The sequence below is a fragment of the Stegostoma tigrinum genome, chromosome 6 (assembly GCF_030684315.1).
Source record: "Stegostoma tigrinum isolate sSteTig4 chromosome 6, sSteTig4.hap1, whole genome shotgun sequence".
In the NCBI taxonomy this organism is placed as follows: Eukaryota; Metazoa; Chordata; class Chondrichthyes; order Orectolobiformes; family Stegostomatidae; genus Stegostoma; species Stegostoma tigrinum.
The window spans coordinates 50484814-50507981 of record NC_081359.1 but is presented as its reverse complement, the minus strand read 5'-3'; the positions used below and the strand labels follow the sequence as shown (position 1 = coordinate 50507981).

Genomic DNA, 23168 nt, shown 5'->3' with positions numbered 1-23168 from the left:
TTGTTCCAAGTTAGGATAGTCTATGTTTTGATGGGGAACGTGCAAGTGTTAAGAGTACTCATGCATCTGCTGCTCTTATCCTTGGGTTTGGAAGGTGCTATTGAAGCAGAGTTGGTAAGTTATTCCTACACAGTCTGTAGATGCTACACACTGCTATGCAGGTAGCAGATATTGCTAATCAAGTGGACTACTTTGCTATGGTTGTTTTCAAGCTTGAGTGGTGTTAGAGCAGCAGCATGGTGGCTCAGTGGTTAGCACTGCAGCCTCACAGTGCCAGGGACCCAGGTTCAATTCCAGCCTCGGGCGACTGTCTGTATGGAGTTTGCACGTTCTTCCTGTGTCAACGTGGGTTTCCTCCAGGTGCTCCAGTTTCCTCCCACAGTCCAAAGATGTGCAGGTTAGGTGGATTGGCAATGCTAAAATTGCCCGTAGTATTCAGGGGTGTGCGGGTTGTAGGGGCATGGGTCTGAGTGGGATGTTTCAAGGGGCGGTGTGGACTTGTTGGGCCAAAGGGCCTGTTTCCACACCGTAGGGAATCTAATCTAATCTAAAAAAAAATTTAATCCTGGCAAGGGGAGTATTCCATAATTTTTCTGGCTTGTACTTCATGGATGGTTGACAGGCACTAGGAAGTTAGGAACAGAGTTACTTGCTGCAGAAATCCCAGCCTCTGACCCACACTTGCAGCCACAGGATGTGTACAGCTGGTAGCATGGAGTGTCAGGGGGAAATGATTAGATTGTTTCTTATTGGAGGTGGTCATTGCCTGGCACATATGCAGGATTAATTGTTACTTCCAGTTTATCAGCTCAAGTCTGAATGTTGATACAGAGGGATCTGGGTGTTATTGTGTAGGAGTTGTAGTAAGCTAGTATGCGGGTGCAGCACGTAATAATGACGGCAAATGGACTTCTGCCATTTACTGCTAAAGGAATAGAGTGTAAAAGTAGGGAGGTATTGTTGCAAGTGTGCATGGCATTGGTGAGACAGCAACTGGAGTACTTCAAACAGTTTTTCTTCCCTACTTGTGAAAGGATGTAGTTACATTGGATGTAATTCAGGGAAGGTTCATGAATAATTTCAATGATGAAAGGCTTGTCCTTTGAGAGAGTGAGCAGTATAGATCTTTTAATAGCTAAAGTTCAGAAGGAACGAGAGGAGATTATAAATAAGGTATACAAGATGCTATAGATGATTTAGAAACTAGATATCCAATGCATGTTTCTCCTTGTGGAGAACCTAGAATGAGATGTTTTAGGCTAAGAGATGGTAGAATTAAGAGAGATGAGTAGTAATTGCTTATCATAAAAGATTGTGAACCATTGGTATTTACTACCCTAGAACACAGTTGTTGCTAAGACATTGAATAAATTCAAGGAGGTAGATAGATCTATAGTTAGCAATGGATTGAAGGGTTATGGGCAGCCAACAGGGAAGTTTTTAAAAAGTGGAGGCTGAGATGAAATCTGCCATGATCATGTTAAATGGCAGAGCAGGCTAAAGGGACTGACATGTCTACTCTTAGTTCTAAGTAATGTTCTTGTCCAGTCTTGCAGTGTTTAGACAATGGAAGAGTTACAATCATCACCAAAAAAATCCCCAATTTTGTCCTTATGAAGGTAAGGTCATTGAAATAGCAGAAGAGGATACTACCATGGAAAAACTCCTGCAGAGGTGTTGTAGGGCTAAGCTGATTCTGATTATTGGGGTTAAGCGTATTGCTTCTGGTGTAACTTCAACCTACAGAGATTTCTCCGTTTTCCAAGGTTCCTTCATGCTATACTTGGTCAACTACTGCCTTGCTGTCAAGAACAGTCATGCTCACCTCATCTCCAAAGCTCATCAAAACATAAGGAATAGGAGCAGGAGTTGGCCACATGGCTCAAGTCAGAATCACTGTTCAATAAGATCATGGCTGAGCTGCCCCAGGATTCAACCCCTCTTTCATGCCAGGTCATCATAGCTACCAACTCCCTGATGGTCAAAACCTACATTTTTGAATTATGTTTGGACAAAGATTGAAATAGGTCTGGAGATGATTAGCCTTGGCAGAATCCAAAACTGAACGGTGATATAGTTGCGATAATGGGAACTGCAGATGCTGGAGAATCCAAGACAACAAAAAGTGTGGAGCTGGATGAACACAGCAGGCCAAGCGGCATCTCAGGAGCACAAAAGTTGAAGTTTCAGGCCTAGACCCTTTATCTGATGAAGGGTCTAGGCCCGAAACGTCAGCTTTTGTGCTCCTGAGATGCTGCTTGGCCAGCTGTGTTCATCCAGCTCCACACTTTGTTATATCGGTGATATAGTTGTTCCTTTGCCAGTGCAGCTTGACAACCCTTTCCATCACCAACAGGGCAGCAATTGATAAGATTGGGTTTGCCTTGTAAGATGCAGTGGATTCTGGGTCTGCAGGTACATTGTAACCTTTTGTGATCAATGCAATTACAAGGAATTTGAAAACAACAAACAGAAATGTTACCATTTGTGGCATAGGGGAATTGAATACTGAACCATTAACTCCCGAAATTTATAATAAGACACTGGTATCACCATATCAAGACTGTCTACTGTATTGGTCTCTTTACTGGAGGAAGTAAGTTTCATGAGGTGGCTCATTAGTTTTACTCTGCCAATACCTCAAGTAGGCAGGTGGTCTTGAGGGAAGACTGGCCAGGCTTCTACCCGTTTGTTGGAGTTTGATTTATTGTTGTCACATGTAGAGAAATACAGTGAAGTGTTGTTTTGTCCGCTATGCAGACAAATTGTACTATACAAAGTGCATCAAGATAACAGAATGGAGTGCAAAGCATAATCTTACAGATGCAGGTGTAGAAAAACATATCAACTGCCATGTAGATAGAAAAAAAAACACCAGGTGACAATAGGAACATACAAGATCCTGAGGATACTTGTCAGAGTGAAATGTGGAATGGATGTTTCTGCTTGTACAAGAATCTCGAACTACAGTTATTTTTTTTTAAAAAGAGATATTCTATTTAGAACAGAGTTAAGAACAATGTTTCATTTGCACAGAGTTGGGGATCTTTAGAACTCTTCCCGAAAAGGCAGAGCCAAAATGTTTGAATACTTTTAAGCCAGAGGGAAATACAAGCAAGGAGATGAAAAGTCATCAGGGATCAGAAGGAATGTGGCGTTGAAGTTGAAATCAGACCATCTATAAACTTACTGAATGGCCAATCAGGCTTGAAAGTCTGAGTGGCCTACTCTCACTGTTAGTCTACAAGTTTAAATGAATTACTGAGCCTCGCAAATAGATTTGATTGAGGTATCATACTGTCCACAAATTAGATATACCATAATCTCTCAAAATTAAGAAACTACGTAACTGAAAGGGAAAACAGTAGAAAATCCTCTCACAACTTGAAGGCAATACCATTTCTAAGCTATACCAGCAGGATGGAACATAAATACATGCAGCTAAAATGGAGGTTTTTACTTCTAAAAAGTTTGCATCACACCACACCCCTAAAACATCTACTGAAATACAATGAATGAGAAAGTTCATACTTAAAATAAAATTATACAGTTGCTTACCATTTCAACACACCATCCTGCTTGTAACATTTCTGTCCTGGGCTTGCTGCAAAAGTTCCAACACAGTACATTGCAAGCATGAGGAACAACACCTCACCGTCCACTTAGGGACTTTGTTTCAATATTGAATTCAATAACTTCAGAAAAGATTGCATCATGTCTATTATCCATTTTCCTTGTTTCTCACACACCCTTCCCACAGCCTGGTCTTATTTTTGTTTTACTTTGCTCTTTCCTTGGAAGGAACTCCTCTCCCAATTTAATTTATCCATTTTACATCTCTATTTCTCTTTTCCCACCATTAACTAATCCCCTGGACTTTCACACCAGGATTCTGCCTCTAAAAAAATTTCTAAAACCTTTCAGTTCTGATGAAAAAAGTCATGTTGGACACAAAATGTTAACTGCTTCTCTTTCCACAGATGCTAGCAGACATACAGAGCAGCACCAGCATTTTCTTTGTTTGTATAAAATTATACAGGTGATTTCAATGCATTACTTATCTGGCTTACTTTCAAGACATGCAAATAAAATGCAATATTTATCAAGGCCATGGAAAGAGAATGTTATTAGTTAAGTGATCTTTATTTCAATTCAATCAAGAATGCTGTGTTGCTTCTGGATTTTAATCCATGTACTGGATATTACAGTTCATACGTTACATGAACAAATCTATACAGCTTAAGACAAAGTGTGGTACAGTTCTTCATAAACAGCTTTGCATACAGTTATTCTATGAAAATTGTTTGCAAAATGGGAATACACAGAGTGTAGACACATTACACGATTAAAATCAATTTCAATAGCAAATGTTGCTTCCACCACCTACTTCACTTTTCTAAATTGGTCCCAGCTTCTTTCAATCATCTTCATCATTCGAATCTGGTGCAGGTTCGTTTTTCTCGGGCTGAGGAGGTAGTTCAAGCCGAGCCCATAATATTGGTTCAGCTTTCTTCAATGTAATCTCAATTTTGGCAGGTGTCATACTCATTTGACTTTTACTAACATCAATGATCTTTAGAAAGGAGAGATTAAAAAATTACTTCACTGCTTTTTCTAATTTAAAAAAATGAATTTCACAGGTTTTTAAACAAGCATAATAAACAGCATCGCCGAGGCCAGACGCCAACTCTCCGACCTACATCGCCGAGGCCAGACGCCAACTCTCCGACCTACATCGCCGAGGCCAGACGCCAACTCTCCGACCTACATCGCCGAGGCCAGACGCCAACTCTCCGACCTACATCGCCGAGGCCAGACGCCAACTCTCCGACACCACCTCCTACTGCCTCCTCGATCATGAAACCCGCAGACAGGGTGGCGCAGTGGTAGTATGGCGTACTGACCTCTACATCGCCGAGGCCAGACGCCAACTCTCCGACACCACCTCCTACCGCCTCCTCGATCATGACCCCACACCCGAGCACCAAACCATCATCTCCAACACCATTCATGACCTCATCACCTCAGGGGACCTCCCACCCACAGCCTCCAACCTCATTGTTCCCCAACCCCGCACAGCCCGTTTCTATCTCCTTCCCAAAATCCACAAACCTGCCTGCCCTGGTCGACCCATCGTCTCAGCCTGCTCCTGCCCCACCGAACTCATCTCCACCTATCTGGACTCCATTTTCTCCCCTTTGGTCCAGGAACTCCCCACCTATGTCCGTGACACCACCCACGCCCTCCACCTCCTCCAGGACTTCTAATTCACGGGCCCCCAACACCTCATATTCACCATGGACGTCCAGTCCCTGTACACCTGCATTCCGCATGGAGATGGCCTCAAGGCCCTCCGCTTCTTCCTGTCCCGCAGGCCCGACCAGTCCCCCTCCACCGACACTTTCATCCGCCTAGCGGAACTCGTCCTCACACTCAACAACTTCTCTTTTGACTCCTCCCACTTCCTACAGACTAAGGGGGTGGCCATGGGCACCCGCATGGGCCCCAGCTATGCCTGCCTCTTTGTAGGTTACGTGGAACAGTCCATCTTCCGCACCTACACAGGCCCCAAACCCCACCTCTTCCTCCGGTACATTGATGACTGTATCGGCGCCGCCTCTTGCTCCCCAGAGGAGCTCGAACAGTTCATCCACTTCACCAACACCTTCCACCCCAACCTTCAGTTCACCTGGGCCATCTCCAGCACATCCCTCACCTTCCTGGACCTCTCAGTCTCCATCTCAGGCAACCAGCTTGTAACTGATGTCCATTTCAAGCCCACCGACTCCCACAGCTACCTAGAATACACCTCCTCCCACCCACCCTCCTGCAAAAACTCCATCCCCTATTCCCAATTCCTCCGCCTCCGCCGCATCTGCTCCCACATAAGACATTCCACTCCCGCACATCCCAGATGTCCAAGTTCTTTAAGGACCGCAACTTCCCCCCCACGGTGATTGAGAACGCCCTTGACCGCGTCTCCCGCATTTCCCGCGACACATCCCTCACACCCCGCCCCCGCCACAACCGCCCCAAGAGGATCCCCCTCGTTCTCACACACCACCCTACCAACCTCCGGATACAACGCATTATCCTCCGACACTTCCGCCATTTACAATCCGACCCCACCACCCAAGACATTTTTCCATCCCCACCCCTGTCTGCTTTCCGGAGAGACCACTCTCTCCGTGACTCCCTTGTTCGCTCCACACTGCCCTCCAACCCCACCACACCCGGCACCTTCCCCTGCAACCGCAGGAAATGCTACACTTGTCCCCACACCTCCTCCCTCACCCCCATCCCAGGCCCCAAGATGACATTCCACATTAAGCAGAGGTTCACCTGCACATCTGCCAATGTGGTATACTGCATCCACTGTACCCGGTGCGGCTTTCTCTACATTGGGGAAACCAAGCGGAGGCTTGGGGACCGCTTTGCAGAACACCTCCGCTCAGTTCGCAACAAACAACTGCACCTCCCAGTCGCAAACCATTTCCACTCCCCCTCCCATTCTCTTGATGACATGTCCATCATGGGCCTCCTGCACTGCCACAATGATGCCACCCGAAGGTTGCAGGAACAGCAACTCATATTCCGCCTGGGAACCCTGCAGCCATATGGTATCAATGTGGACTTCACCAGTTTCAAAATCTCCCCTTCCCCCACTGCATCCCTAAACCAGCCCAGTTCATCCCCTCCCCCCACTGCACCACACAACCAGCCCAGCTCTTCCCCCCCACCCACTGCATCCCAAAACCAGTCCAACCTGTCTCTGCCTCCCTAACCGGTTCTTCCTCTCACCCATCCCTTCCTCCCACCCCCAGCCGCACCCCCAGCTACCTACTAACCTCATCCCACCTCCTTGACCTGTCCGTCTTCCCTGGACTGACCTATCCCCTCCCTACCTCCCCACCTACACCCTCTCCACCTATCTTCTTTGCTCTCCATCTTCGGTCCGCCTCCCCCTCTCTCCCTATTTATTCCAGTTCCCTCCCCCCATCCCCCTCTCTGATGAAGGGTCTAGGCCCGAAACGTCAGCTTTTGTGCTCCTGAGATGCTGCTTGGCCTGCTGTGTTCATCCAGCCTCACATTTTATTATCTTGGAATCTCCAGCATCTGCAGTTCCCATTATCTCTAATAAACAGCATGGTGAGTCCACATCAAATTGTGCAAATTATAAATTTTAAGTCATAAAATTCTTAGTGTGGAAACAGGCCCTCTGGCCCAACAAGCTCACACCAATCCTCAGAGCATCCCACTCAGATCCATGCCCTAATGTACACCATCCCTGAACATTGAGTAATTTAGCATGGCCAATCCACTTAACCTGCATATCTTTGGGCCGTGGGAGGAAACCAGAGCACCCAGAGGAAACACAGACACAGGGAGAACATGCAAACTCCACACAGACTGTCGCCCGAGGGTGGAAGTGAACCCCTGTCCCTGGTGCTGTGAGGCAGCAGTGCTAACCACTGAGCCACCGTGCCGCCCTTAATATTACTGATCACTAAAGAAACCAAAATAAGAGTTTGCAAGGAAGGAAAAAAGGAAGCAAATCTACATATGGCAATGATATAATTTTGATAATTTTTTTAAAGTGGAAAACAAGCTGTATTTATAATCACGCACTTAATGTTTGGAGATGCCTGAAGTACTTTACAGAAAAATGGCAGTCTAAAATTTTCACTAAGCCCATGTAAAATATATTAGGAAGGGTGTCTAAAACCTACACCTGATCACTGTTTTAAAAGAGATTTGTGTGTGAGAATAAGGTAAAAAGGCTTTTGGTAGAAACTCAAGGTCTTACAGGAGAAGCGTGCTTCCGTGAAGGGACGTAAATCTTTTATTCACTCACAGGATGTGGATATCAGTGGCTGGCTAGCATTTTATTACTTTTCCCTACTTGCCCTTGAGAAAGTGACAGTGAGCTGCCTTCTTGAATCATCGCAGTCCGCAGGCTGTAGGTTGATACATACTGTATTTCCAAGTCAGGATGGTTAAGTGGAGTGGAGGAGAAATTGCAGGTAGTGTTTCCATGTGGTTGATGCTCTTGTCGTAGTCACAAAATCAGAGTTATACAGCTTGGAAACAGAGACTCTTCAGACCAACTGTTCCATGTCAACCAAACATTCTAAACTGCTCTAGCTCCACAGACCAGCATTTGGCCCATATCCATCTAAATACTTCCTATTCATATGCCCATTCAGATGTCTTTTAAGTGATATAAATTGTATCTGCCTCTACCACTTCTTCTGACAGTTCATTCTATACACGCACCACCTACTTTGTGAAGAGGTTGCCCCTCAAGTCCCTTTTAAAATCTTTCCTCCTCTCATCTTAAACCTATGCCCTCTAGTTTTGGACTCCCCTACCCTGAGGAAAAGGCCCATCTTTGCCCCTATCCATGCCCCTTATGATTTTATAAACCTCTATAAAAGGTCACCCCTGAGATTTCGACATTTTGGGGAACAAAGTTCCAGCCTATTCAGCCCTTCCCTATAGTGCAAACCTTCAATTCCAGCAACATCATTGTAAATCTTTTCTGAACCCTTTCAAGTTTAACAACTTTCTTATAGTAGGCAGACCTTCTTCACATAAGTCACTATGGGTTTGGAAGCCGTCTGTAGATCTTGGGCGAATTTCTGCAGTGCATCTTGTACACAGTACGCACTGCTGTTACTGAACATTGGTTGTGGAGGGAGTGGATGCTTGTCACTACATCAACAATCAAGCAGGAGGCTTTGTCCTGAATGGTGGTGTCAGGCTTCAGTGTTGTTAGTGCTGCCAAGTGGGGAGTATTCCATTGTACTCTTGACTTGTGCCTTGTAGATGGACAGGCTCAGGGGAGTCAGGGCATTAGCTGCTTGCTGCTACATTTCTAGCCTCTGACCTGCTCTTGTTGCTGTTTATACTGTGTTAAGTCCATGAGTTTCTGGTCAGTGGTAAATCAAAGAATGTTGATGGTGGGGAGTTCAGTGATGGTAACAGATTGTCTCTATTGGACATGGTCATTTTCCTGGCATTTGTGTAGCACAAATGCTACTTTCCACCTGTCAGTACCAGCCTGAATGGTGTCCAGATCTTGCTGCATTTGAATATGGACTGCTTCAATGTCACAGGCATTGTGAATGGCGCTGAAGATTGTGCAAACATTCCTACTTCTAACTTTATGATAGAGACAAGATCATTGATGAAGCTGCTGAAGATGGTTGGGCCTGGGATAATACCCTGTAGAACTCCCACCCAGATGTCCTGGAGCTGAGACGACTGACCTCCAATCACAACCATCTTCCTATATGCCAAGTAGGAGTCCAAACAGTAGCATTCCCTGACTCCCAGAGATTCCAGTTTTGCTAGGGCTCCTTGAAATCACAATTAGTCAAATGCAGCCTTCATGGCAAGGGCTGTCACTCTTACCTCACTTCTGGAATTCAACTCTTGCCCACATTTACACTTTACTCCAATGAGGTTAGGAGCTGAGTGGCCCTGGCAGAATCCAAACTGGACATAACACAGCAGATGCTGTTTTAAAGCATTGTTAAATGACACCTTCCATCACTTCACTAAAGATCAAAAGTAGATTAACAGGGTAGTAATTGGCTGGGTAGATACCAGAGTCATAACTGTACAAGGCTGGGGAAGCGGCAAGTTCTGGAGCACAAGTCTTCAGTACTATAGCCATAACGTTGTCGGGGCCAGTCGCCTTTCCAATATCCAGTACCTCCAATCATTTCTTGATATCACGTGGAGTGAATCAAATTGGCCAGAGACTAATATCTCTAATGCTGGGAACCACAGGAAGAGGTCAAGATGGATCATCCACTTGAACGTAACAGCTTATCTTTTGCACTTAAGTGGTGGGCTCTTCCATCATTTAGAAGAGGCATATTTGTGGAGCTTCTTCTACCAATGAGTTGTTTATTTGTCCACTACTATTGACAACTGTTGAGGAGGAGTATACAATGGGCCATGTTGCAAATTGTGCTGGAGTATAATTCTGCTGCTAATGACAGCCCACAGCACCTCATGCATGCCCAGTCTTGAACTACTAGAGGTGTTCAAAGTATATCCCATTTAGAATGGTGATAATGCAGCACAGCATGATGCAGAACGTTTGAGTGACGTCTGTGTAGGACCTGATGTAGATAAGAACACAGACAGCTTCAGAGGTGACTGAGAATACATGAGCAGCTCAATGCTTAGCATTAATGGAAAACCATTAGTCAGTGGTAACAAATTGTATTCATCCATCATCGATGACTATTGTAGCAAAGCATGCCAAGAGCAGCACTAGGCATTCCTAAAGCTACAACACAATACTACTTGTATGTTAAAAGAACAGGAGTAGCAAGCAATAGAGAAAGCCAAACAATTCCACAACCAACAAATTGAAGCTTTGCAAGTCCTCCGCATCCAGTTATGAATGGACTACTAACTGGAGGAAGAGGTTCCACAAATATCCTCAGCTCAGCATTACTGGTACAAAAAGCAGACAGGAATACCAGGTGGATTCATCTCAGCTTCCCTATGTCTCCAACATCATAGATAATCAGTCCTCAGCAATTTGATTCGCTCCAAGTGATCTCAAGAAATGGTCGAAGAGACTGGATATTGCAAAAACTGAGGCTGGACCACATGAACAAAATAAAAAAAAGAGCTGAACTGAGTGAGACAAGAATAACTGCCCTCAACATAAAAGGTAGCATTTGGTTGATCGTGGCATTAACAAGCCCTGGCAAAACTGTAAAATAGCTAATAGTAGGAAAATTCTTCTTTGACTGAAAGGCTTTTTGTAGTCCACCTTAATTCCAGTCCATCAATGCAGGAACTCCTCAGGTTAATATTCTAGATTAGATTACTGGGTCCTGCTCCTGCATTACATTGCACCAGGGTTAGAAATATAGTTCAAATCAAGATTTCAGGACAAATGGAAATAACACCCAAACAGAAATAAGGGAAAAAAGAGAGACCATCAAAACAATCCACTTAATAACAGACTTTTATTTGAATAAAATTTATATAATCCAAGTGCTTAAACTAAATCGTAAACAATGGGAAGGTGATGGGATAATGGTAGCGGTCAGTGGACGAGCTATCCAGGATGCCAAGGTAATGACTGTGAACTCAATAAAAATCTGAAGTATCAAGCTTCTGTAACTAGTATCCATATTGCCAATATTAATTGTTGTAAAATCCAAATTAGATCACGGATGTCCTTTGGGGAAGGAAATGTGTCTTTAGCCACATGGGACTTCAGATTCAAAGCAATGCAGTTGACGCTTAACTGCCTTCTGGTAATAGATGATTGAGCCAGCAATGCACTTACCCCATGAGCAAATGTAAAGGTTAAAAGCAAGGAGGGTATTAATGTAAATTAAACCAACTGTAGATTTTTCATTCAAAAATAGGAGGAAGTCCTATTCTTGTTTAAACATTAAGCACTGAATCAGAACTGAGTGTGCTGCCATCCCAATTCTAAGGAAATTAATGCTTAAGAAAATTATAGTTAATACCCAACTGAATCACAGAGAAAAGGCATTTCTGATAGTCAATTTTAGTGCATTCACTTAATAGCACCTGACAATCTTATAGCAGAATTTATACTTACACCCCACAAGTTCACTGTGTGTTCAAATTCTTTTTCCCTTTCAAATAAAATGTGGATATTCAGCTGTAAAGGGAAAGTAGAATTAATTTGCAGCGTTAAAATGCTTTGGAATATACACAATTTCAGTTAGAATGCAGTGATGATATATATAAGCAACAGTACAGCTCATCCATCAAAACAATGTTAGGTCAGAAATAATGTGAATTGAAAGGTAACTCAAGTGTGCTCACTGAAGCGTTTAGAATACCAAAGAACCATGCTTGAGGAGGAACAGGCCGTGTAATTATCAGCTGATAACATATTATAAAATAACTTGAGCCAATGCAGGAAGTGAAGGAGAAATGTGATTCCAGATCACTGTTGGATCAGGCATTTTACTTCACAAGAGGAGCATTTACAGAGACATTCACAAAAAAGTGCAAGACCCAGGATGTCAGCTTTCCCGCTCCTCTGATGCTGCTTGGCCTGCTATGTTCATCCAGCTCTACACCTTGTTATCTCTGTCTACTGTGCATGTGTGTAGATAGTCTAAAATAGGCTACTGATGAACAAAATCATACCAAATTTCATCAAGTGCTTGTACATTATTAAGATAAAGCACACATGAAATATTTATATAAAGCTGTCAGACAGATGCTAATTCCTGTATTTCCAAGTTCATTTTCCCTAAAATATTACGTTCTAACAGATAGAAAAACAAATGTCTCAGCTAACTGGGTTCATTTGTACAGACCCAAAATCTGAACCTGCTTACTCATTAAAATTAAGGTAAAGTTGCCAGTCTCAGCAGCTAAAGGGTTGCTCTTTCATTACAGAGGGGCAGTGAATTTAACATGAGGGTCACCATGCCTCAGGCAAGGACTGAGGACCAGGAGGCAGATTGTTCATGGTAATTTCAGCTGATGCAAAAACACCTATCAAACCAGCCATCCAGCCAACTGAATTAACCAATGACCACCCCTCAACCAGCCAGTACTTTTGATGAGTACTTCCATTCTCATGTAATAGATTCATTTCACCAATGATGCAGTCATTGATTTAACATACTGAGAATCAGTATCTTACCGAAAAAAAATCTTTTATCTTCGAATAAATTTAGATCCGCCACCACAAAATCTACTTTTTTTTTGCCCCATTTAAAATTCTCAGCTGATACAAAGATACAGCTGCTACATGTTGCATGGTAAGTAAGAAAAGTAGTGATTCAATTGACAAAAGTGAGTAACCACAGGAAACAGATTTAGGCTGACAGTCCAAAGGAATCAGAGGCAATATCTGAATACTTGCAATACTATGGGAAAAGTAGAAGGGAATGGGACTAATTGAACAGCTCTGTCAAAGAGCCAGCACAGACATGAAAGACTGAATGGTCTTCTGTGCTGTCACGTTTTGATACAAAATTCAATGAACTTTTTAAGTAATTATCGGCAAAGTTTCTTTATCTGATAGTGAAGGTAAAGCTGCAATCGTTCTACCTTACTACAGGGCTGCTCTCATTACATAGCTGACTGGTAGTGAGTTTAACTCGAGAGTAGCATGAATCAGGCAACAGGCAAGGTTGAGAAAGCCGGACTTTCATAGTGCAGAATTAAACCTCCACTGTTGGTGTCACTGCATCGCAAACCAGCCAAATAGCTAACCACTGCTCTGCCCCCACCCAGTCTAAATAGTTAACAGCTAGATCAGCCAAAACAATTTAAATAATCTGAACGCAAGTCTAATTACTGCACAAAAACATCTATGTCCGCATTTTTGAAAAATAACCTGACTGGGCGTCTTGGTGGAGAGCCAAGATTGTTCGATACCTGACTCTGTAGAAAACTTACCTGATGATGCATAACTCAAGCATGCATGCTGTTTAAATTTGCAACCTGGTGCCAACTCAACTTATTTTCCATTATAATACTGGAACATTCTTTTTCCACAGAAGGCTGCTATAATTTTTCTATTCTCTACATCCCTAGCTTCAGTTATTTTGCTGCACAGAAACAATAAAGCACAGCATTGGAAGGGAATGGAAATGAAAAGTGATGCAAATTACCCTTTATGGTTCTCTTGGTGCACCAAGGAATAGGAAAATGCACCAAGTTAATTACTTAATGTTTCAACTGGAGGACCTCACAGCATGGATCAGAGACAGAAAGCAAGTGCTCCATGATCTGATAACTGGCTGTTTAAAAGTCCTACTGTGATGAGCTGCACCAGGGAAGCATTCCATCCATAGACGCAACGTACATTTCTTATGGCCACGGAAAGGCAGCCAATATCAAAGACCCCTTTCACCCTGCTTAGGATCACCTCCAACCTCTCCGTCAGACAGAAAATACAAAAGCTTAAACACATGTACCAATAGGTTCAAAAACAGCTTCCTCCCTGTTATTAGGTTTCTGAATGGACATTTCAAATCGAACACTGACCTTGCTTTCTGTGCTCCTTCTCTGCAGCTATAACTTTGTATTACTTACTCTGTCCAATTACCCTATGATCTCTGTATGTTGTGATCTGCCTGTGCTGCACACAGAACACTTTTTACTGAACTTAGGTACACGTGACAATAGTAAATCAAATCTACTAAATTAAAAAAAATATACCACACACAAAGATATGTACAAGTAATGTCAAGCAATGCATTAAAGAAACTGAAATTAGAAAATTTGGATGATGTTCTTCATTAATTCTAATTTAATTAAATGACAACTGTTTCAAATTAATTACGACACAGGGCAGTTGCTGTGAGAAGATTATATCTTATGCACTGACTTCAGAGACAGGTCAAGTATCGAACATATCAAGTACTAAAACTAACTGCATAAACACCTGAACTTTCAGTCATTGAAACTTTTGAGTTCAGCGAGCTGGATCAATAGATCAGTATCCAAGCACTTTTTGTGAAATACAGTGAAAAGACTGCAGTTTTAAATAGTTAGACGAACTCCACTTTCATTCTGTCTTTTCTCAAATCAAATTATTGTAAATGCTATAAACAGAGTTATACTTACCACTGAGCTGTTTGCTTCAACATAACTCAGTTCTGGGTCAGAGTTTTTGGCATAAACAGTAATTATGACTTGTCCCCCAGTTTGGTGCCAATCATGTCTGCATGGTACAACTTTACTGGCCTGCAAAAATAGAAGCCATATCATGAATCTGCTAACTTCATTTTACAATCCTGAAGTGGGGCTTTTGAGTCAAACAAAAACTAGCAATTATGGGATTAAAAAGATTCTGGGATGCCGAGCTTACGAAGTACACAGGAAACAAAGCAACTTTATTGCAGAAGACAGCATTACATGGTTTGCTCCAGTAAACAATATCTCAGGCACATCTCCTGATGACATCCAGTTGAATAGGTGGTGCGTAGTATCCATTTGATCCTACAAATCAGTTCAAGACAGACAATGTGCTAATGTTATTTCCACACTGAAAATACGTTCCATCAAGGCGAGGTATCCCCGGCTGTCAAGCTGATCTTTTACGTGGAAGATTTTTTTGTCCCTTTCAGTGGCAACAGTGAATGGACATTGTCACAACTAAATGGCCAATGAATTAGATCACATGACAGAGGTAGTCCTGTGTCACTGCTGTCCTTAATTTCAGAACTCCTTAATCTGATCATTCCTACTGGAGGCAGTACAGTGATAGTGCAAGACAATTATAACAGTACATAAACTGTTTTAAACTCAATTGATGGAGAAATCTCCTGGTTTACCAGTGGAGACTGATTTCACAGCATAAAATAAAGGCTACATGATGTTTGACCAAACGGCCCTGTTGAGTGTTGGTTTAAAACAATCCACAAAATTTAAAAAAAACTCGTCTTCTGTGATGAGCGTAGATACCGGTCTTACTCTTTTGGAAAAAAGCATGTCAGTTTTCTAAGCCATTTCATGCTTACTAGTCAAGCTCCAACCTGGCTCGTCAGCTGTGAGAGGTAATGTCATCAACAGGGTCTCAGAGCAATTTTACTAAAAAAAAATACAGAGCATGACACGACTGTTGAGTGCCATCTAAAACTAGGAACTATACTATTGGATGAATATCCAGAATGCCTAGCCACTAGTCTAATTTCTTGGAGCAGAGTGTCTCTGCATTAGTCCTCAATTGCTGAAAGGATTTTTTTCCCCCCAGTTTCTTCCTCCCCCCACCCCGAGATGTGGAGTCATTGGCTAGGCCATTGTTTTTTGCCAATTCCCAAATTGCAGTTTAGATGCTGGTGAGCAGTCTTCTTGACCTGCTATGGCCATGGGTTTGAGTTTTGGAGGTGGAGGGCGGGGGGGGCGGGGGGGGGGGGGGGGGGGGGGGGTAAGAGATATCGTACACACCCACACCACTGTTAAAGAGTTGTAAATTTTCACTAAGCCACTGTGATGGAATGATGATGCTATGTAACTTGGAGAAATTTTGTACGTGGCAATGTTTTCATGGATTTGCTGCTCTTGTGCTAATAGGTCATAATGTTTCAGAATTCCAACAACCCCATCCATCTTGTTTTGTGCTCGATATGACTAGTGGAGATTTTTCCTGATCCTCCATGAGTTTAAATTTTGCTAGGGATTTTTGACTCTATACTCAGTCAAATACTGACATGATGTAAAGGGCAGTCACACTCGTTCCTTCTCTGGAGTTCAGCCTTTTTGTCCATGTTTAGTTAAAGGCTGCAACAAGGTCCGAAGCCAGGCGTCCTGACAGAGAACATGCCGAAAGTCAGCGACAGCAGCTAATTGTTAAGTGTAATCTGACAGCACTGTTGATGGTACCTTCTATCACTTTGCTGATTAGGGAATGTAAACTGATGGCATTGTAATTAGCTGGGTTGGATTTATTTTGCCTTTTGTGTACAGGGCATCCTAGACAATTTTTCACATTGTTGGGTTGATGCCAGTGTTGAAACTATATTGGAACAACTTTGGCTAAGAATGTGGCTACTTCATAAGCCCATGTCTTCAGAACTACTGTTGGAATGATATCAGGGCCCATAGCCTTTGCAGCATCTAGTGCCTTCAGCCATTTCTTGATATTAGGTGAAGTAAAGAAAATTGGGTCGAGGCTGGCACCTCTGATGTTATGGCTGGGATAGAACCATAGAGATGATGCAGCACAGAAGGGGGCCTTTCATCACAGCCTGTCTATGCTGATTCAAAGACACCAGATGCCTTTTCTTAACTCAACTTCCAGCATGCAGCACGTAAGTGCTGTAAGCTGCAGGCTAAGGTGTAGTTCTCAGTTTAAAAGAAAAAAAAAACTTAGAACCACAGCCTTGATGAACCAACATGGGCAGCAAATTTCAGACGTCCATCGCCCTCTGATTTAAAAAAAAACATTTTTCCTCATGTCCCATTTAATCCATCCGCCACTTAGCAAAAATCTATGTCCACTGGTGTTTGAAATTTCTGCCAAGGGAAACAGACTAGATAAACAGAAAGAACCTATCTCTACCCCTCATGATTTTAAACCCCTCAATCATGCTGCCCCCTCAGCCTTCTCTATTCCAAGAACTATCCCAACCTATCCACTTAGCTACAATTCTCCAGCCCTGGCAACATTCCAGTAAATCTTCTCTGTAACCTCTCCAGGCTCCCTCCTGTAATGTGGTCACCAGAACTGCAACAATACTCCAGTTATGGCCTCACCAGTATCTTTTGCAATTTCATCATTATATCACTACTTTTGTATTCTATGTTTCTGCCAATGAAAGAGAGCATTCCATAAGCATTCTTAACAACTTTATCTTTAGAGACCTGTGCAACCTGCACATCAAGATCCCTCACTTCATCTACCTCTCGCAGTATATTCCTGTTTACTGTTTGACCTCCCTAAATGCATTACATTACATTTACCAGAAATGAGCTCCAGGTCCCAATTACCTACCCTCTCCAGCAAACCAACTACATCATTTAGGAACAGAGATAATGGGAACTGCAGATGCTGGAGAATTCCAAGATAATAAAACGTGAGGCTGGATGAACACAGCAGGCCCAGCAGCATCTCAGGAGCACAAAAGCTGACGTTTCGGGCCTAGACCCTTCATCAGAGAGGGGGATGGGGTGAGGGCTCTGGAATAAATAGGGAGAGAGGGGGAGGCGGACCGAAGATGGAGAGTAAAGAAGATAGGTGGAGAGAGTATAGGTGGGGAGGTAGGGAGGGCATAGGTCAGTCCAGGGAAGACGGACAGGTCAAGGAGGTGGGATGAGGTTAGTAGGTAGATGGGGGTGCGGCTTGGGGTGGGAGGAAGGGATGGGTGAGAGGAAGAACAGGTTAGGGAGGCAGAGACAGGTTGGACTGGTTTTGGGATGCAGTGGGTCGGGGGGGGGGGGGGGGGAGAGCTGGGCTTTCCCCCCCCACCCACTGCATCCCAAAACCAGTCCAACCTGTCTCTGCCTCCCTAACCTTTTCTTCCTCTCACCCATCCCTTCCTCCCACCCCAAGCCGCACCCCCATCTACCTACTAACCTCATCCCACCTCCTTGTCCTGTCCGTCTTCCCTGGACTGACCTATCCCCTCCCTACCTCCCCACCTATACTCTCTCCACCTATCTTCTTTACTCTCCATCTTCGGTCCGCCTCCCCCTCTCTCCCTATTTATTCCAGAGCCCTCACCCCATCCCCCTCTCCGATGAAGGGTCTAGGCCCGAAACGTCAGCTTTTGTGCTCCTGAGATGCTGCTTGGCCTGCTGTGTTCATCCAGCCTCACATTTTATTATCTCACATCATTTAGGAACTTATGCCTACCCTCTCACTATCCTCTACATAGCTAATTGTGTGTCATGGGCAAATTTCCCCAATTGCATCCAAGTTCAAATCCAAATTGTCAACGTTTAAAACAAACAGGAGTCCCAAAAGAACCCCGTGGAACACCACTTAAAACCGTTCCCCACTTGCAAGGACAGACAAGGGACATTGCCCTTTGTTTCATGTTACTAAGCCAAATTTGGATCGAATTCGACACATTATCTTGCATCTCATCGGCTTTTACTTTCTTGATAAGTCAAGATGTGGAATCTTTTCAAATGCCTTACTGAAATCCATACAGGCAATATTCTTTGCACTAGCCTCATCAATTGTCTGGTCACTTCCTTAAAGAATTCAAATTTATAAGGCATGCTGACTACACCTATCTAGACAATGCCAAAGTGAGTTTATCTGATATAGAACATAGAACATTATGGCACAGTACAGGTCCTTCAGCCCTTGATGTTGTGCCGACCTGTCACACCGATCTCAAGCCCATCTAACCTACACTATTCCAAGTACGTTCATATGCTTATCCAATGATGACTTAAATGTACTTAAAGTTGGCGAATCTACTACTGTTGCAGGCAAAGCGTTCCATTCCCTTACTACTGAGTAAAGAAACTACCTCTGACATCTGTCCTATATCATTCACTCCTCAATTTAAAGCTATGCCCCCTCGTGCTCGCCACCACCATCCTATGAAAAAAGGCTCTCCCTATCCACCCTATCTAACCCTCGATTATTTTATATGTTTCAATTAAGTCACCTCTCAACCTTCTTCTCTCTAATGAAAACAGCCTCAAGTCCCTCAGCCTTTCCTCCTAAGACCTTCCCTCCAGACCAGGCAACATCCTAGTAAATCTCCTCTGCACCCTTTCCAAAGCTTCCACATCCTTCTTTTAATGCAGTGACCAGAACTGTATGCAATACTCCAAGTGCAGTCGCACCAGAGTTTTGTACAGCTTCACCATAACCTCTTGGTTCCGGAACTCGATCCCTCTATTAATAAAAGCTAAAACACTGTATGGCTTCTTAACAGCCCTGTCAACCTGGGTGGCAACTTTCAAATTCCAAATGTGGTCGAAACGAAGTCCTATACAACTGCAACATGACCTGCCAACTCTTGTACTCAACACCCTGATCTCTCAGGACTGATTCTCAGTGTGCCCCCACTGAAGAAAGACTACCTGGCCTATAATTATTTGGCATTTCATACAGTCAGAGTCATAGAGCACAGGCATAGACCCTTTGGTCCAACTCGTCTGTGCAAATCAGATATATCCATTCAACCCATATCCCTCCAAACCCTCCTTCTTCATATAAGGAATCAGATACTTTTTAATTGTTGTAATTGCACTGCACCTGGCAGTTTGTTCTGTACATGCACCACCCTCTGCATGAAACAGTTACCACTCAGGTTCTTCTCAAAATCTTTCCCCTCTTACCTTAAAATCTATGCCCTCTAGTTTTGGACGCGCCACCCCCTAGGTAAAAGACCTCAGGTATTCACCCTATCCAATCCCTTATGATTTTATAAAACCTGGAAAAAGGTCATCCCTCAGCCTCTGAAGTTCCAGTAAACAATGGAACCACACTAGACCAGCTACTTGGCACTTCTGGCTGCAGATTCTTGCGAATGCTTCAACCTCAACTTTTGCAATATGTGCTGGGCTCCCCATCATGGCAGATGTGGCTATTTATGGAAACTCCATCTCCAGCAAGTAGCACCATTCATAATTAAATGTGACGGAACCCCGGTCATATCCAATGATTCCAGAAATCACTTCACCCGGGCCATAATGTGCTGCTTTGCAAGGAAGTATTCCTGCGTGTAGCTTCTCCAGGTTGATACTTTATCAGGAATGCCTATTACTGTTCCTGGTTTAGCCAATTTTTGCTGATTTCAATGGTCCCACAGCACATGTCTTGAATTGCTGGATCTGTTCAAAATGTATCCCATTCAGCACTGTAGTAGCGCCATTTCCTCAATGTGAAGTTGGGAGTGGGTTTCTACAAGGACTTTGTGATGGCCATTCTTACCAATATGGTTATGGTCATATGCATCTCTTACAGGTAATCTGAATGAGGGTGAAGTACATTATTTTTCTCTTGTTAATTCCCTCTGCACCTGCTGCATGCCCAGCCAAGCAGCTGTTACCATTAAAACACACCTAGTACAGCCGCAACTACCAGGCTGAGTCACTGTTTGTAATATTCATTTAAGTCCTTCAGCCAGTGGACATTCTGTGCCCTTGCCATCCTCATCAGTTTCATACTGTGATGAGGAAATCTTAACATATTTTGCTTTTACAGATATTGTGAATTATCATATTGGATAAGGAAATACTTCTAAATGATACAAAGCGAAAAATAGACTGTTAAACCTACTGTTGCTTTGGTCCACATGTGCTTGCCTTGGGTACAGCCCCCTTGGGACATGAAAGAATTGAAATCAGAAGTTTTTCTCTTACAGCAGCTCCAATATTTCATCCTGGGGAGAAAAAAAGTTAAATGCAAACATTTAAAATAATTAATTGCATACAGGAAGCACAATTTCTATCAAGAATGTTAAGCTTTAATACAATTACATACAATGTGAATTTTCCAGTTGCACTGGGGTACTCGCTCATTCGAAACAAACAGCTGGTGGTGAGTTTAAGCTATAGATCACCATACCTCAGGTGAAGGGAGAGGTAGAGAAATAAGAATCTTCTGCCAGTACAGAATTGAACCCAAACTGTTGGCGGCATTTTACATGGCAAACCAGCTGCCCATCCAACTGAGCTAACTAACCCCCGTCACTACAAAATGCCAGTGAACAGTGTTTTCTAGGGGATTTGCACAAGCTCCTTAACATCCATATAGTTTTAAACTCATTTAAATCTTGAGCACTTATTCCACCAGCTCACAAAGCCATTTGTATCTTTTGAATGAAGCGTGTATTCACTGGTTATTTTAGGATATTACGCTGTTTATTTAAAATGTATTCATTTGAGCAGGATGTGCCCACTGCTGGTAAGCCTAGCATTTAATTACCCATCAGCTCTACAAATGAATCTCTGGACGTTACAGTGGAATATGATTGATATAACAAAATGAACGTCACTGAAATTGATAGAAAGATAGGCAAATATCTAACAAATAAAAAGTTTTAAAAAAAACACATTTACCTAGCTGAGAGAGATGCAGGAGAGCATTGCTGGACACACTGTAGCTCCTCATTGCCGTGTCCTAGGTTGCACAGCACCCATGATGTTATACCTCAGTGTTGCTGACAAAGCAAAACCACCCCCAAAAATGTAAATTCCTGGCTTGAAATGAAGTTTGTCTGCAACAACGTAAGCTATATGCTACCCCAGAAAATTTTCTATATTTTGTGTTCCTATCATCAGTCAAGGAGAAAAATTATAGCCCCTACAGTATTATTATCTTGGAACACAGTGAGGATAAACCATACATACCCTTCATGGAAAATGGGCACTCCAGAGTGATAAACACATACCTCTTCATTGCTGCCTGCATCTAGAAATGTCTTCAATAGGTGTATAAGAGCAAAATTTAAAAATACATTAGAAAAGACTAAGGTGAATTAGTAAAGTCACTCAACATATTCGAATTCTTATTTTCGCTTCAGTTTTGACTATTAGAACAAACAGCAAACAATATATCAATTTGTAGATGAATGTGACAATTCAAAATCACATTTGTTATCTTGTTCAAAGATATTCCAAGAGCAATTTGCTTTAATAAAAGTGTGAAACAGGCACTGCCTTTTGGCTGGAACAATGTTATTACAAATTCATCTAAGTCTTCTGCTAAATTACTACAGTAAAGGAAAATGTTCTCTTTAATAAAAAAAATCTTGACAGTGTCAAAACAAGTGGACAGAAAAAGTGTTTGTAGACAGCTCTATGTTAAATACATTCTCCCTATAAAACTGAGAAATAATGTATACATTATGTGAAAATAAAGCTGAGCAAGTTTTCTCCTCCTCCCCATCATCAATAAACACAGGATGAAAAGGTAAAGCTTTTCCTCACTATAGTCATTTGTGAAAGACACGTTCCTCCATTAGTGTGCAACTAGCTCAACTACAATATTCCAGCCAGAGTATTATTCCTTCCTCTGGCTTAAGGAATGGAACAACTTTATTTTCACTTGTTTGTTGTGCATTTACCAATTTTGAACAAGTTAATTTAGTGAAAATCTTGCTTGATTCAAGACGACAGAACAAAAGGCTTGCTGCTCTAATAGATTATCAGCATATAGCTTTCAAACATATGCAACATTTCTCTTAGCATCAAGCACTTTAAATTCCTTGAATTTCTGCCCAAAAGGTCAAACTGCCTACTATTTTCTCTCAGAAAATTCCCAATGTCAAGATTCAAAACAGTGTCTTTTGTGTCACAAAAAAGAACTACAGGACATAATTTGATTTCTACAGTTGATCTTGCAGATTTGAGAAAAGTGACTCTCTACCAGCACTGTATCATTCCTTAAGTCCGTAATAAGAAAGCTTATGTCAGAGTATATTTTCTATTTGGTTTTATATATTTCTACAATAGAAAGAACCAAATTAAACTTGCTAGACTGATTGGGTCCTCCCACTGAAACCAATACTGTAACAAATCAGTTTTGACTCTCTAGAAGATATTTTCTAAACAATTCCCAAAGCATTTGAGTGTATGATCTTGAAGACCAAATTATACTTGCACATCGTACTCAATTATTTTCTTTCCAACAGTACATCTCATTTCCTGATGCCCATTTGCAATACCAAAGTAGGCTAAGCAACTGATACGACATCAGATCAGCTTTAGTGTCTGCA

The 23168-nt window shown here is 42.6% G+C and overlaps 1 protein-coding gene across 3 annotated transcripts in view; it reads right to left on the bottom strand.

The window, feature by feature from the left end:
• Positions 1-4124: 4124 nt before the first annotated feature.
• Positions 4125-23168, bottom strand: part of LOC125453503 (cysteine and histidine-rich domain-containing protein 1-like) — a 36424-nt gene continuing 17380 nt past the window's right edge. For all 3 annotated transcript variants that reach the window (XM_048533196.1, XM_048533197.1, XM_059646557.1), the window contains 5 exons: positions 21802-21872; positions 20729-20831; positions 14608-14727; positions 11609-11671; positions 4125-4573 (listed from right to left, as the gene is read on the bottom strand). In XM_048533196.1, coding sequence (XP_048389153.1) covers positions 4418-4573; positions 11609-11671; positions 14608-14727; positions 20729-20831; positions 21802-21872 — 513 coding nt within the window. In that variant the 3' untranslated portion in view covers positions 4125-4417. The remainder of the gene's footprint in view (positions 4574-11608; positions 11672-14607; positions 14728-20728; positions 20832-21801; positions 21873-23168) is intronic.